Source organism: Staurois parvus, unplaced genomic scaffold, assembly GCF_062004578.1.
Source record: "Staurois parvus isolate SC_StPar_1 unplaced genomic scaffold, SC_StPar_1.0 ptg000213l, whole genome shotgun sequence".
NCBI lineage: Eukaryota > Metazoa > Chordata > Amphibia > Anura > Ranidae > Staurois > Staurois parvus.
The window spans coordinates 1,416,411-1,433,589 of NW_028318009.1; the positions used below are offsets into that span (position 1 = coordinate 1,416,411).

The 17,179-nt window shown below is 43.6% G+C and overlaps 1 protein-coding gene across 1 annotated transcript; it reads right to left on the bottom strand.

Annotated features, from left to right (window-relative positions):
* Nucleotides 1-1,728: 1,728 nt before the first annotated feature.
* On the bottom strand, nt 1,729-9,649 carry MCL1 (MCL1 apoptosis regulator, BCL2 family member). Its single transcript, XM_089678951.1, has 3 exons — nt 9,142-9,649; nt 4,183-4,430; nt 1,729-3,123 (listed from the first exon to the last, which is right to left on the bottom strand). The coding sequence occupies exons 1-3, from the start codon at nt 9,557-9,559 to the stop codon at nt 3,007-3,009; spliced, it is 783 nt and encodes a 260-aa protein (XP_089535077.1). The 5' UTR covers nt 9,560-9,649; the 3' UTR covers nt 1,729-3,006.
* Nucleotides 9,650-17,179: the final 7,530 nt, after the last annotated feature.

Here is a 17,179-nt window from a genome sequence, read left to right on the forward strand (position 1 = left end):
CTGCATGTAAAACAATTTGTCTCAGCACCTCATGGTGGGGTTCCTGTAGAAGAGTTCAAAATGTTTTTAAAAAAATGTTTCCTTCTTTTTACTACATACAAGGTCGTTGTTTACACCAACTCTAAAACTAGTTTTCCTGATCACCCCAGCCTATACAATAGAAGCGGATTGGTAAATCAAGTATTTGTCATTGGATAATTAAGATGAGCCTTAAAAATCTAGCCAGCACCTATTGAAATTAGACTCTACATACAGCCTATGCATACAAGGCCATGGCTTTCACACGGTGGCCATTCTCATCTGAAAGAATTATGTACTAACCCTTCGCCGCCAGACATATCTAACTTCCACTTGGGTAGGACAGAAAATGGAAGAGATTGACTCTCTGGTAAAAAGTGATAACAAATGTCATACTATGATAAACTCCTACTCTGGGAATAATGGAGCAGTATATCAAGTTTCTGCTTTTCTTGGAATCTAAATAAAAAGGTTCAATGATAAGGATGTAAAGGTTGAGCAATTAGACAAATGCATTAGGTAACATTTTCCTCTTCCTGATTTTGCAATACATTCAGCACTGTGGGAAAGGGAAAAAAAAAAAAAAAAATCTACAGACAAACTAAGGCTAGCCATACGTTACACGCAGGGCTGAACAAGAGAGCAATTAATTTCCCCAACCAAGCTAACAGACTGGACGAAGGAAACTACACTATGCTGACAGCCACTACAATGGCAGTCAACCTGAACAGTGACCACAGTCAACTGGGTACAGTAAGCTCCTTCTTTCAAGTTTCAGATCAAAGTTTGACAACCTGAGAAATGTAAACAGGGCCACCTATGGCTCAAATTTTGGCTTATTTAGCAAGAATCAAGTGAAATTTGAGCTGTGCATGTCCAGTACAAAAAAAGGAGACCGGTGCATAAAGAGAACCAGTCATCTGTTAAACAGTATAGACTGTTCTTTTGGAAAAGGTTTTCTTTAGCACAGCCTGATCCAGTTGTCCCCTCAACAATCCCAGATGTGTTGAAAGAGCATAGAGACTAATCCTCCCCCATGCTTCTGGAGAAATGATGCCACTTGCCATTGGGCTAAAGGCGTTTAGCGCCAAGTGGCTGCATGAAGCCAAATGCTTTAGGAAACCTACTTTATGGGTATAAAAGCTTCCAAGACTTTACAGCTTATCCACCACAGGAAGAGATGGGCAGGGATCAAGCTGCCTAGAGCAGTGTTTCTCAACCACAGTGCCATGGCATACCTACTGGGCTTCCATAGCACCATGCATTTCCAAGGTGCAGATGTGCTGGCTGAGGATACCGATATTAAAGTGGAGACCGGAGTACTCACGTGAAGGTGTTGTGAAATGAGGGCGGGGGGAAAACAGAGGACTGATGTGGAATAGGGTGAACTGAGAATCCGGATTTTAACAAGGGGGCCTCTGATGTGACCGAGGGACCCCATTTGGAGTGCCTTGAGACTTTACATACTTTTGAAGAGTGTCAAGAAAAGGTTGGTTAACATGGACCTAGAGTGTAATCTGCAACAGGCACCATTTACTTAGGTGTAACAGATGACCAGTTCTCTTTAAAGAACTAGTTGTCCACCAACAGAAACCCATCATTTGTGAAATAGGACTAGAGCAATTTATATTATCACTATCCAATTGGCACTGAAGTCAAAAACACAATTCAGGAACCCATTCACTCGAATAATACAATGATACAAAAACATAACCAAAATAGGGATTTTATTCAACGTAAACAAAAAAAAAAAAAAAACCAAAACAAAAAACCTGTTAGCACCATATTGATAACTATGGTTTCAAAAGATTAACAACTGGTACTTCTTGACAAGAAGTCAAGAAACAAAACCAATTGAGGGTTAATATAACCCAAGTTACTTGATAAAGTTTAGGGGAAAAAAAAAAAAAAAAAGGGAAGGACAACTGAGACTCGGGGTGATTTTCAAGGCAAGACAGATTTTTTTTCTTTTTTTCCTTTGTAACGAAAACATTCAACATGAAACAAGATCTAAACCTAAAAAGAACCTCATGGGAGTTTGTGATTGAAAAAGGTTAGCTTTGCATTCAAAAGATCAAGTGAAAAGGTCTTGGAGAACATCTGTCACTCGAAAAAGGGGCCATTTGAAGCAGGTTTCTAGCAAATATAGTTAATCGGTTCATGAGAAATATTAAAAATGGCATCTTCCAGAGTGACCAGTGAATATATTAAATAAAAAAAAAAGGGAAGCATAGCATATTATAACATCTGTTTTAGACTAATATAATTTCTGGACTATTCAATAGATGAGGGTTAAACATACAGAGCAGAGAAAAGAAAAGAAAAAAAAAAAAAAAACAAAAAAAAAACAGCTGAACAGGCTTCCAAGATTAAGTCCTAATTTTTCCCTCTTAAAATTTAGGGGGTCAAATTTTATTTTTTAATAAGTGGGGAGAAAAAAAAAAACAAAAAAAAAAAAAACCTCCATCTCTGCCATTATGTAGGGTCTGCGGTGACAAACAAAAATTCACAATGGTAAGATGTATTGTACACCAGCTAGATGGCACATCTGTACATTTTTCTATACATATTTACACTTTATATTTTACTTACGAGAGCAGAGCTTTCATCACTTATGGTCTCAGCTCCCTTGGTGCCAGTGGATAGCTTTCATTCAGGCACCAAAAGAGTTGAAAGATGTGTACCTTTATTTTCAACAAAAGTTCACACTTTTTGCGAAAATATATTAAATTTATTTGTAGAAAAAAATAAAGATTTAACAATGACAAGATGGCGTTTGTCAACAGTTTGTAAAAATAAATCCTCCTCCACTGTCGAAGGAATAGCCCAAGCTTGCATTGCATCTGACTCTGGCAAATGGTGGGTGGCAGACACAGCGAGAAACATCTCCTTTATTTGCGTCGCATCAAAGAAGCCATGAGCAAAGACTGTTGGTAATTGTCAGGATCAGTTAAAAACGAAAAAGAAAAAAAAAAAATTAAGACAAGTTCACCGGATCATGTATGCCAGGCTTGCTCCAAGACCTGCTACGCCTGCAAAGGCCATCAAAACGGTCCTTAGTCCACTTTCATAGTCCTCAACATGGAAGAATTCCACACATCCCTCCTGTAAGGAAAACGAGACATTAAATCTTCTTAAAATTCACCAACAGCTCAACTAGTAAAAAGGTAACATTTATAAATTAGTCTTTCAACCACATTCAAATTGTTCAAAAGTTAGTCTCCCTCCTGCTGTTCTGAGCAGTACTAAAAAGGTGGTTAATCTGTTAGCTATTAAGCAAAAATATGCCACCATACTGTATCTACTGTAGTGACAGCCATAATGTTCATAATAGCAATGTAACCCTAGAACAGTGCTTGGGGATCCCCAGTCAGGCTGTTTGGGTCCAGCAGGATGGATGCCACTGAAACACTAAGGGCACAGGCTGGAAATGGGTTTAAATCAGATCCAGAGCATGCAGGCAAAGTAAAGAGGTTTCCCAACTCCTTCACACCTCACCCAGTCATGTGGTAGACCGGTAACAGCAGCTTCACCTCAGTCCATGCTACTGACGCGTTTCGTCCCACCACTTGAAACACGCAGACCGTTTGAGGCACTGAGCTAAAGCCGCTTTTATCGGTCTACCACATGACCAGGTGAGGTGTGCAGCAGCCAGGAAAACTATTTTGCGTTCATAGTAGCAATGCTTAAAACTCAGTCTTGGGCCTTATTGGCATATTTGGGAATTTTACGTGCATTTCCTGTCAAAACAGAAAGCAAGAGGACATATCCAAAGTGAGGGAAATCTCGTGATCTGACATCTGTATTTTCTCAGCCAGACTGATCTGCTTAGCTCTTCCAAGTCTGAGGCTCATAGTTTTGAAGCTACTGGTTAAGTAGCAGGAAACTAGGATTTAAAAGGAGATCACAAGTATGACCTTTACACAAGTTCCTTTTAATATCCACAAGATTTCAGATCCTTCAAGTTACAGGACAGTCTACAGCCGGTGGAAAATACCATAAACTCTTAGGGGACATTCAAAAGGTCATCTTTTAGTTACTTGTTAAAAGGGGTCGCCATACATATCCCACATGGGCCTCCCCCCCCCCCCCCCATTGAGTGTATCCTGGAAAATCTCCAAACATCCAACCAAAAGAGGAGCTCAGCAAAAGCACAATACTCACCCAACCATTGTGTTGTACAATCCATTCTCTTTTTTGGGTCATAAGATAATCTGTGAAGTTGTCTGCCAGTTGACGAATGCAGTGCTCCAACTTTATGCTCTTCAAATGTTTGGCCACAAAAGCTCCGAAACTTATCAAGGTAACAATCCGACCCCAGTTTGTAATCCCATCGTTGAAGACCATGGAAGGAACTTCAGAGAGTTTCTGAATGTCGTTATCATTTTCTATAGACAACCTCTGTAACATTCCTGGAATAAAGAAGGGAAGACCACTAAATATCCAGGTTGATATTTGGAGAAAAAAATTTGCTAGCATTAACATCAGCAAAGGCAGGCACAACATATGATCAAATTTAGTCTGTATGTGACTGGCCACCACCGAGAACCAGAGACATTGAGAGATGCCAACTTTGAGGAACAACTTATAGGAGGAATGTTGATTTGTTAAAAGGAACCTGTCAGCACAGACAGAACTCCCACAGTTGCCCATGCAAAATACTTTCTTCCACACTTGGCGACTCATGGACCATGCAAGGTCCTTTCTTCCATACCCAGTCACTGACCTGGAACAAGTATGTGCAGGTCAGATGTGTTGATGCTTCCAATGGTTACATCCTTGCTCCACATTAGTGACTACCTTATTAGTGAAAAAGGAATACTGGAATATTTCTATCCCTTAAAGCTTCCCCTTTAAAACAAAACTGCAGCCAACTGCATTGCAACTAGGTTCCCCATTGCTCTTGAAAGATGAAATCTGATTGGCTGCTGCAGGCAGCAATATTTCAGCTTCAGTTACCAGAAATCAGCCCTCAGTTGTTCACATTCTTGACCAATACAGTAAGTTCTGCAATGACAAAAGCAGAAGCAGCCCAGGAGCAAAAGCTGTTTTTTGCACATATCAGCTCAGTTCACAAAAGTGCAACAATAATGGAATGCGGACACCCAAAGAAACCCATTTTGGGCAGCATATTGCCTGCAGAATATCAAGATGGAGGAGTGTTGCTTTCCCTAATAAAAATGACGACAATGGCAACAATGGCATTGCTGCTGCACAGAAATCTGGCAAGACTGACAGACAAAATATACAGATAAACACATAAAGGACCAATTCACTGAGATGCAGGACTGCTTTTATATTTCTTTAACCTTGCAACAATTCTGACCAAACTCTTCTGTTAACATACATGAAAATCAGTGCTGAACCTTTGTTTTGCACACAGTGGGCATTCAATGCCTAAAAGCCTCCATTTCTTACATTTGTATTTTCTAGTATAGCTTTTATCCTAGCCACAAATTGGTTCTATAGTCAGCCCCTGTACACAGCTCACAGCGACCCCATCCCCCAACAGCTGGCAAGAGCAACACCCCACAGCCTGTAAAAAGTGCCCCCTCACCCGCCATGCTAGACTGGGCAGAGCACCCCTGTCCTCACCCGCCATGCTAGATTGCCCAGAGCGCCCTCCCCTCCCCCCCGCCATGCTAGACTGCCCAGAGCGCCCCCCCCTCATGCTAGACTGCCCAGAGCGCCCCCCCAATAGACTGCCCAGAGCGCCCCCCCAATAGACTGCCCAGAGCGCCCCCCCAATAGACTGCCCAGAGCGCCCCCCTCCCTCCCCCCCCATAGACTGCCCAGAGCTCCCCCCTCCCTCCCCCCCAATAGACTGCCCAGAGCTCCCCCCTCCCAAGACACAATGCAATTCTAGAGAAAATAATTTAATTGCAGCCCCTCTCAAGCAGTATTCCTCCAGAGGTTCCTAGGGGGCAGGTTCATTGATCAGAGAACGATAGCCAATTGGTCTCTTACCTAGACTGGCCACTAACACTAGGGAGCACTTCCACACTGGCAGTAATATCAGGGCAGGACTGGCCAAATCCAAGGAGCCAGGTAGCAAATGCACCTTAAAAATTACAGCTGGCGCCTAAACTTAAGGTTCTCTATTAGTGTCAATGGAGCCGCTTCCATGAAAAATAAAATGCAGCTGGCTCCTGCAGGGACAAACTGGCTCCTGCATTCCATATTAAATTTGTCCACCCCTGTGTTGGAGGGACACCACATTTCACCGATTTGCTTCTCTAATATTCTTCATTCACAATTACTAATCCTAAAAAAAAAAAAAATGCCCCATGGTGTCAAATATGCTAGGCATGGCAGCTTATTAGAATGCAAAATGTTCTACAGTTTAGGGATCACCAATTTACTGCAAACTGTAGATCTACCTTGTAGCAAGGGTTCACCAAGACCTGAAAATTATTTTAGGGATAGAGAGTGAGAAAGCCCATTGCAAAGGGTGAAAAACTTGGTGAATGGGTCCCAAAGCAACACAGTGAATAAAAACCAAAGTGGAGCCAACAGAATTGGATCCAGTTGCTTCTGGTCAATGGCCTTTACACAATACAAAAATAAAACAGATGGACTTGGCAGCGATGTTTTACCAAAGCTCAGAGTGCCACAAAACTGACATAACCAGATGGAGGAAGTGTTGAATATTAAAAAAAAAAAAAATATATATAGTGTTTTTTTTGTTCATTGCTCAACGCTGCAAAACAGGATGTTTGAAAAACGCAACATAAAACACCAAACTGAGTTTCATTTTCCTCCCTCTGCTTTTGCTCGCGTTGTCTGGAAAAACACCAGATTATCAATGGAAACCAGGGGGGAGGAAACCATGCGCTGGAATAATGCATTATTCAAAGGGGATGGTCATAAATTATAGAAGAATTTAAACAGGATGCAGCTTGCAAACCAGCAGGGGTTACTGGAGTTTAAATTCCCGAGTCTAGGCAATGTGCCTCAAAAAAAATAAAAAAAGCACCAAGGATAAAAAGATTGGACAGGGAGGAGGACAAAGATAAAAAAAAAAAAAAGATAAAAATTCAGAAAACACGAAGGCGTACTGTAATGGCTGGAAATTTCCAGTGAACCAGGAACCAGTCTTATCTGATGACATGATTGCAACAATATAAAAAAAAAAAAAAAACACGCCTACACAGTCGAAAGTGTGAATGCAACTAGAAGGGGCAAAGAGCTGCCAGACAGGCATATTGGGAGCAAAGCTGGTCAAGGTTTTGATCTGTCAAATCAATGACTGCTGGGACCATCCGACAGACTATCACACAGGACAGGATCCAGACTTTTGTTGACCCAAATAAATTGTGTGTGTATAATATATACACACACACACACCCACATATACATTATAATATATGTGGGGGGGATAGATTATATATATACACACACACACACATATACACACAGACACATTATAATATATGTGTGGGGAGATATACATACACACACAGCCAGCTTGTAAACACAACTACTAAGATCACTCAATCTGCACAATACAGGAAGATTTATTCTGTTATTAAAACAGAAAAAGGAAGCTGGATGAGCTCGCTATGAACAATAATTGCCAATCCTGCAAAACTGGCTCCTCAACTTATGTGAGCAACGAACAAACACGGCTGTACATCATCCACAGCAGGAAGAAGATCGGTATGCGAGGTGGAGTCGCAGCATTTCTGTGCGCTTGCTGTACACCACGTATACACTCTGCATGCAACAGCTCTGGAGGGATCATAGCCAGCAGGGCCAGCGAGTGTGCGCAATCAACAGCTCAGGCCCACCGCATGCAAATACACACTAAGAAAAGCACAAAGAGCTCAATGCAAATCTAGAACTAGCTTCAAAAAAAAAAAAAAAAAAAAAACCCTCACACATTTCTGCACACACTTTTTTGCCATCTGCTTTCCACTACTGAATACATCTGCTGTACACCTAGCTACAAAATAATTCCACCTGAAAAAAGGAGTTAAAGAGGATAGACCCTTTAGTAAGATATGTTTACAGTACCCCTTTTTAAAAAAATGGTAATTATCCAAATATAATAAAATGTACACAGAATAATATTTTTTTTTTATCTCCCCTAAAGTTTTTGTAGATGAATAAATCGCTGTATTCTAAAGAAAAAAAAAAAATACCTCCAGGATACTTAAGAACCCTTTAGTAAGATATGTTTACAGTATCCCTTTTTGAAAAATGATTATAATACTAATATATATATACATACACACACACACACACACACACACACACACACACACACATATATACATATACACACACACACACACAATCCCCACCCCCCTTCATATATTTTAGGCAGCCTATAGATTTTTATTTTTTTAATTGAGACACCCATCCATTAATTGCATGAATAAAACATTTTTAATTTGCAGTCAATTAAAAAAAAATTAGACTTCTCTGTAAAAAAAAAAAAATTTTTTTTTTTTACTATTCATTTTTCATTCCCGTTTCTTAGGTATCCTGGAGGTATTTTTTTTCTTTAGAATACAGCAATTTATTCATCTACAAAAACTTCAGGGGAGATAAAAAAAATATTGTTCTGTGTACATTTTATAATATTTGGATAATTACCATTTTTTAATGTAACACTGCATAAAAAACATGTTAGGATATTCATCTCTTAAATTTATTATTAAAAAAATGTTCTCTACATTTGTAGAGCTGAATATTATAAAATATTAGAACTTTTTTTGAATGCAATGTTAATATAAAAAAAACATTTTAGGATATACACTAATTAAAAATGATATATATATATATATATATATAGATATATATAGATATATATATATATATATATATTTTCCCCTCTTCTCAGAGATGAGTATTCTAAAATTATTAACCCCATTTTATTTGAATTTATATATATATGTTTGCCCTGCTTGGATAACTATGTACTATGTATGGAGGTCAGTCCCCAGCCCAGGTAAGTGGTGTCTCTCTATGGAGGTAGGTGGTCTCTCTATGGAGGTAGGTGGTCTCTCTATGGAGGTAGGTGGTCTCTCTATGGAGGTAGGTGGTCTCTCTATGGAGGTAGGTGGTCTCTCTATGGAGGTAGGTGGTCTCTCTATGGAGGTAGGTGGTCGGACTCACCATGGAAGGCCACCTTGTGTTTGTCTCCGATCTCGGCTCCCAGCCTCCGGAGGGTGGTTAGGGCCTTGGTGTTGTCGCCCCCGTCCCCCTTGCCGGCTCCGGCCTGCTCGGTGAACAGGGTGTAGAGCAGCGTGCGGGTCTGCACGGTGAGGGTGTCCGGGGCCTCCTCGGTGGGGCTGGGTAATGGGGAATTGGAGCCCAGGGAGTCGGACTCCACGTCCATATCCTCGTCCTCATCCAGCTCGCCCTGGGAGTTGGGGAGAGAGCCGTCCTCGTTGTAGCCGATAGGCCTCCCCCAGCCGTCCTTGTCCAGGGGGACCACCGGGGTGTCCTTGGAGGAGAGCACTGCCCCTCCCCCTCCGTACAGCAGGTGACAGGGAATTAGTCCGCCATTCCTAAACCGGGCCGGGTTCATCATCTTGTCACCAGCGGGAACGTACAGTCACTGCGAACCAAGTCCTTCTGCCGTTCCGTCTCACGGCCTGAATGAACGAAGAACTCCCCCAGACCAGGCTTACAAGGCGCCCCTCCCGCCGACGTCACGGACGTACACGTTCCCGTCCTTCCAAGAACTTCAGCACGTACAGCCCCCCCCAGACTCCGCCCGCGGAACAATCCCGTACAGTCCAGAGCTCCGCCCACTGTTCCGCTTTACCTATTATGGTGTTTCCTGTCAGACGTGTCGTCATGGCGCCCTGCAGGTTCCCTCAGAGATGGTTGTGTGATGTCCAGACCTAGAAAGGGAAAACCTGTCAGTGACATCATGAGAGAGACACAGGGAGAGCCCACACACAGCAAATAAACAGTTGTTGCTAGGGAATCCCCTGATACATTGCCAGTTGTTGGGGCTCATTCACACATGAGTTGGAGGTAAAACCTCATGGCTGAGCCATGCTCTTAACCCCCAACTACAATACCCCTGGCACTCTCAGTGGGCGTAGCACCTCTCAAAAGCAACCACATGCAATACGTGTGGTTGCAGCGTGCCAGTGCAGCGATAAAGGTAGGCAGGATAACGCCTCTTCACTGCCTGTCAAATGCTCTCTGAAGAGCGATCCAAGTGCAAATCACTATCCATAGACTAAAAAGCTGGTGTGAACGAGCCCTTACACATAAATGTGTTTTTAAGCTTCGGGCGTTTTTGGTTTCACCGTCGTATGTCCTCCTTGTATCTGCCGCCTGGGTTTTCTGGGTAGGATCTTGGGCTATCAGAGCTATTGAGTGATTTCTTCCTAGGCCCTCTGCCACTTGCCATTGTTCTTCTGGGGTCTTAGAGGTTCTTGTAATGGACATCACTGGGGTCTTAGAGGTTCTTGTAATGGACATCGCTGGGGTCTTAGAGGTTCTTGTAATGGACATCGCTGGGGTCTTACAGGTTCTTGTAATGGACATCGCTGGGGTCTTAGAGGTTCTTGTAATGGACATCGCTGGGGTCATAGAGGTTCTTGTAATGGACATCGCTGGGGTCTTACAGGTTCTTGTAATGGACATCACTGGGGTCTTACAGGTTCTTGTAATGGACATCGCTGGGGTCTTACAGGTTCTTGTAATGGACATCGCTGGGGTCTTAGAGGTTCTTGTAATGGACATCACTGGGGTCTTACAGGTTCTTGTAATGGACATCACTGGGGTCATAGAGGTTCCTGTAATGGACATCTCTGGGTGTTAGGGGTTCTAGTAATGGACATTGCTGGGGTTGTAGATGTCTTCTAATAGGTATCACTGGGGTTATAGAGGTTCTTGTAATGGGTATCACTGGGGTCGTGGAGGTTCTTTAATGGGTATCACTGGGGTCATAGAGTTTCCTGTAATGGACATCTCTGGGTGTTAGGGGTTCTAGTAATGGACATTGCTGGGTTCGTGGAGGTTCTTGTAATGGGTATCACTGGGGTTATAGAGGTTCTTGTAATGGTTATCACTGGGGTCGTGGAGGTTCTTGTAATGGGTATCACTGGGGTCGTGGAGGTTCTTTAATGGGTATCACTGGGGTCATAGAGGTTCCTGTAATGGACATCTCTGGGTGTTAGGGGTTCTAGTAATGGACATTGCTGGGGTCGTGGAGGATCTTGTAATGGGTATCACTGGGGTCGTGGAGGTTCTTGTAATGGACATCACTGGGGTCTTAGAGGTTCTTGTAATGGACATCACTGGGATCTTAGAGGTTCTTGTAATGGACATCGCTGGGGTCTTAGAGGTTCTTGTAATGGACATCACTGGGGTCTTAGAGGTTCTTGTAATGGATATCGCTGGGGTCTTAGATGTTCTTGTAATGGACATCACTGGGGTCTTAGAGGTTCTTGTAATGGACATCACTGAGGTCATAGAGGTTCTTGTAATGGACATCACTGGGGTCTTAGAGGTTCTTGTAATGGACATCACTGGGGTCTTAGCAGGGGCGGACTGACCATTTGGAAACTCGGGCACTGCCCGAGGTCCCGGGGTCAGTAGGGGGCCCCATGAGATGCCCCTGGTACCTTTTTCATAGGCTTTTTTGAGTTTGGGCAAGGACACAGGGGCCCCATGATCCCCCATTGCCCGGGGGCCCCATGAGTTGTCAATCCGCCCCTGGGTCTTAGAGGTTCTTGTAATGGACATCACTGAGGTCTTAGAGGTTCTTGTAATGGATATCGCTGGGGTCTTAGAGGTTCTTGTAATGGACATCACTGGGATCTTAGAGGTTCTTGTAATGGATATCACTGAGGTCTTAGAGGTTCTTGTAATGGACATCACTGGGGTCTTAGAGGTTCTTGTAATAGACATCACTGGGATCTTAGAGGTTCTTGTAATGTATATCACTGGGGTCTTAGAGGTTCTTGTAATGGAAATCACTGGGGTCTTAGAGATTCTTGGGATGGGCATCACTGGGACCAGAGAAGTTCTTGTAATGGATATCACTGGGGTCTTAGAGGTTCTTGTAATGGATACTGCTGGGGTCTTAGAGGTTCTTGTAATGGACATCATTGGGGTCTTAGAGGTTCTTTAAATGGGAATTGCTGGGGTCATGGAGATTCTTGAAATGGAAATGGCTGGGGTTGAAGGGGTTCTTGTAATGTGCATCACTGGGACCAGAGGGGTTCTTGTAATGGCATCACTGGGGTCATAGAGGTTCTTGTAATGTGCATCTCTGGGTCTTAGAGGTTTTAACAGTGAGCATCATAGGGATTGTAGATGTCCTCTAATGGATATCACTGGAGTCGTAAATGTTCTTGTTAAGTTTGCCTCACTGGGGTCATAAAGGTTCTTCTAATGGGAATCACTGGGGTCATAGAGGGTCCTGTAATGGACATCTCTGGGTGTTAGGGGTTCTAGTAATGGACATTGCTGGGGTTGTAGATGTCTTCTAATAGGTATCACTGGGGTTATAGAGGTTCTTGTAATGGGTATCACTGGGGTTATAGAGGTTCTTGTAATGGGTATCACTGGGGTCGTGGAGGTTCTTTAATGGGTATCACTGGGGTCATAGAGTTTCCTGTAATGGACATCTCTGGGTGTTAGGGGTTCTAGTAATGGACATTGCTGGGGTCGTGGAGGTTCTTGTAATGGGTATCACTGGGGTTATAGAGGTTCTTGTAATGGTTATCACTGGGGTCGTGGAGGTTCTTGTAATGGGTATCACTGGGGTCGTGGAGGTTCTTGTAATGGGTATCACTGGGGTTATAGAGGTTCTTGTAATGGGTATCACTGAGGTCGTGGAGGTTCTTTAATGGGTATCACTGGGGTCATAGAGTTTCCTGTAATGGACATCTCTGGGTGTTAGGGGTTCTAGTAATGGACATTGCTGGGGTCGTGGAGGATCTTGTAATGGGTATCACTGGGGTCGTGGAGGTTCTTGTAATGGTTATCACTGGGGTCGTGGAGGTTCTTGTAATGGGTATCACTGGGGTCGTGGAGGTTCTTGTAATGGTTATCACTGGGGTCGTGGAGGTTCTTGTAATGGGTATCACTGGGGTCGTGGAAGTTCTTGTAATGGAAATTACAAGGGTCATGGAGGCTTCTGTAATGGGTTCTTATAACAGGTAAGACTGTGGTCATAGAGGTTCTTGAAATGGGTATCACTGGGTCCTAGAGGTTCTAGTAATGGGTATCATAGTTATCGTAGATGTCTTCTAATGGACAGCACTGGAGTGGTAAATGTTCTTGTAATGGGTATCCCTGGAGCCATAGAAGTTCCTGTAATGTGCATCTCTGGGTCTTGGAGGTTTTAATAATGAGCATCATAGGGATCGTAGATGTCTTCTAATGGACATCACAGGTTTTTAGGTGTTTTTGATACATTTTCATTTATTTTTTAAAGTGTTCCCATTAAAGTCTAAAAGCACTATTGTACCAAAAAAAATTGCACTTTTTTCTGAGACACAAGGAAAATGATAACTGAAAGCATAAACATTCAAACAAAAATGTAAAAAAAAATACCATGTAATTGCTCAATCCTACATTTCAGAAAATGATGAAGCCAAGGCCTCGATAACACTGGCACGGTCAAACCTGTGTTTATATGAATTTAGAGGACATTTCTAAATACACGGCTCAAAAAAATGAAATGAACACTTTGAAAACCCATCAGATCTCAATGGGGACACATCTCCTGCTGCATCTCTGTACTGACATGGACGGGGTAATGTGTTAGGAATGTAAGGATGCCCCATCGTTGGAAATGAAAATGATCGACCTACAGATGACTGAATTCAAAGACACCCCGAAAATCAAAGTGAAAAAATGATGCAGCAGGTGAGTCCATTTTGCTGAAATTTCATTGCAGCAACTCAGAATTGGTCCTCAGTAGTTTGGCCCCCACGTGCTTGTATACATGCCTGACAACGTCGGGGAGGCTCCTAATGAGACGACGGATGGTGTCCTGGGGGATCTGCTCCCAGATCTGGACCAGGACATCACTGAGCTCCTGGACAGTCTGAGGTGCAACCTGGCAGCATCGGATGGACTGAAACATGACATCCCAGAGGGGTTCTATTGGATTTAGGCCAGGCGAGCATGGGGGCCATTCAATGGTATCAATTCCATCATCCTCCAGGAACTGCCTGCATACTCTCGCTATGAGGCCGGGCATTGTCATGCACCAGGAGGAACCCAGGACCCACTGCACCAGTGTAGGGTCTGACAGTTGGTCCAGGGATTTCATCCCGATACCTAATGGCAGTCAGGGTGCCATTGTCTAGTCTGTAGAGGTCTGTGCGTCCCTCCATGGATATGCCTCCCCAGACTATCACTGACCCACCACCAACGGTCATGCTGAACCATGTTACAGGCAGCAGAACGTTCTCCACGGCTTCTCCAGACCCTTTCACGTCTGTCACATGTGCTCAGGGTGAACCTGCTCTCATCTGTGAAAAGCACAGGGCGCCAGTGGTGGACCTGCCAATTCTGGTGTTCAATGGTAAATGCCAATCGAGTTCTGTGGTGCCAGGCAGTGAGCACAGGGCCCACTAGAGGACGTCAGGCCCTCAGGAAATCTGTTTCTGATTGTTTGATCAGAGACATTCACATCAGTGGCCTGCTGGAGGTCATTTTGTAGGGCTCTAGCAGTGCTCACCCTGTTCCTCCTTGCACAAAGGAGCAGATACTGGTCCTGCCAAAGGGTTAAGGACCTTCTATGGCCCTGTCCAGCTCTCCTAGAGTAACTGCCTGTCTCCTGGAATCTCCTCCATGCTCTTGAGACTGTGCTAGGAGACACAGCAAACCTCCTGGCAATGGCATGTCTTGGTGTGCCATCCTGGAGGAGTTGGACTGCCTGTGTAACTTCTGTAGGGTCCGAATATGGCCTCATGCTACCAGTAGTGACACTGACCCTAGTCAAATGCAAAATTAGTGAAAAACAGTCAGAAAAGATGAGTAGGGAAACAAATGTCAGCAGCCTCCACCTGTAAAACCATTCCTGTTTTGGGGGTCGTCTCATTGTTGCCCATCTAGTGCACCTGTTGTTAATTTCATTAACACCAAAGCAGCTGAAACTGATTAACACCCTCCTCTGCTACTTACCTGACCAGATCAAAATCCCAGGAGTTTCATTGACTTGATGCTAGACTCTGATTACAAAGTCTGCCTTTCATTTTTTTTAGCAGTATACATATAAAGGGATGTAATGATTTTTTTCAGTAGTTCCATTCACACTGTATGTTTACCTATTGTCAGGTGTGGTCAGTTTGGCTGTGTTTAGAGTAAGGGCTCATCCACACAGACTTATGCGTATTTTGTGCATGGAAGCAAGTTCCTGCTGGCAGAACTAGCAGAAGATCCTATTTAAAATCCGCACCATAGTACTCGTAATTAGCTGCATTTAGACACATACAATTCTAATAGTGGCTTTTCGTGTCTATGCGTATATTGGTTGTCACCTTGTAGCCAGAAGTGCTTTAACAAGGATCTTCATGGCAGGATTGCCGGGATTTAAATAAAATAAAAGCTTTAGAAATATTGAAAATTATCCCCTTTCAGCCCAGCCCCAGCATCCCTTTAAGTGGGTTTTTACAGCTGGGGGGGGGGGGGGGGACAGGTTTCCCAATCACATGATTATTGTGATTGGCTGTGGTGATCACATGATCGGGAGCCCATCAAGAATCGGCTCCTGATCATGACTTTAACAGCTGTCTATAACAACTCCGTGGGTGGCAAGGGGTTAACATGCTAAAAATTATTTATATGAGAGTACATGTATTTTTAGAAATACAGATGTTAGATACTGTGGGTCTTAGAGGTTCTGGTAATGGACATCACTGGGGTCATAGAGGTTCTTGGGATGGGCATCACTGGGACTGGCATGGGCATCACTGTGACCAGAGAGGTTCTTGTAATGGGACAGCAGAGATTCTTGTAATGGGCAGCGCTGGGGTTATTGAGATTCTTGCAAAGGGTATCACTGGAGTCATAGAGGTTCTTGTGGTGGGCATCACTGGGACTGGCATGGGCATCACTGTGACCAGAGAGGTTCTTGTAATGGGCATCACTGGGACAGCAGAGGTTCTTGTAATGGGCAGCACTGGGGTTATTGAGATTCTTGCAAAGGGCATCACTGGAGTCATAGAGGTTCTTGTAATGGGCATCATGGGGCTCTAATAGGTTCTTGAAATTGACATCACTGGGCTCATAGAGGTTTTTCTGATGGGTACCAATGGGGTTGTAAAGGTTCTAAGGTAATGGGCATTGCTGGAGTCATAGAGGTCCCACAGTGAGCATGTTCTCAGCACAGAAAAGTCAGCTGCCCATGGATGCATTAGATCCTACCTGGATGCCAAGAGGTTAACATGTTAAAGTTTATTTATATGAGAGTACATGTATTTTAAAAATACAGATGCTAGATACTGTGGGTCTTAAAGATTCTTGTAATGGGCATCACTGGGGCCAGAGAGATTCTTGGGATGGGCATCACTGGGACCAGAGAGGTTCTTGTAATGGGCATTACTGAGGTTGTAGAGGTTCTTTCTATGTGCCTCACGCGGGTCATAGAGGTTCTTGAAATAGGCATCACTGTGGCCATAGAGGTTCTTGAAATAGGCATCACTGTGGTCATAGAGGATCTTGTAATGTGCCTCACTGGGGTCATAGAGGTTCTTGGGATGGGCATCACTGTGGTCATAGAGTTTCTTGTTATGTGTTTCACTGGGGTCATAGAGGTTCTTGGGATGGGCATCACTGTGGTGATAGAGTTTCTTGTTATGTGCATCACTGGTGTCATATAGGTTCTTGAGATGGGCATCACTGGAAGAAGAGAGGCCCTTGTATTTGGAAATTATTGGGGTTGTAGAGGATTTGGTAATGGACATCACTGTGGTCATATAGTTTCTTGTTATGTGCATACTGGGGTCATAGAGGCTCTTGAGATTGGCATCACTGGGAGCAGAGAAGCCCATGTATTTGGGAATCATTGGGGTCATAGAGGTTTTGGTAATGGGGATCACTGGGGTCATAGTGGTTCTTGTGATGGGCATCACTGGGGTCATAGTGGTTCTTGTGATGGGCATCACTGGGACAACAGAGGGCATCACTAAAGTTGTAGTGATTCTTGCAAAGGGCATCACTGGAGTCA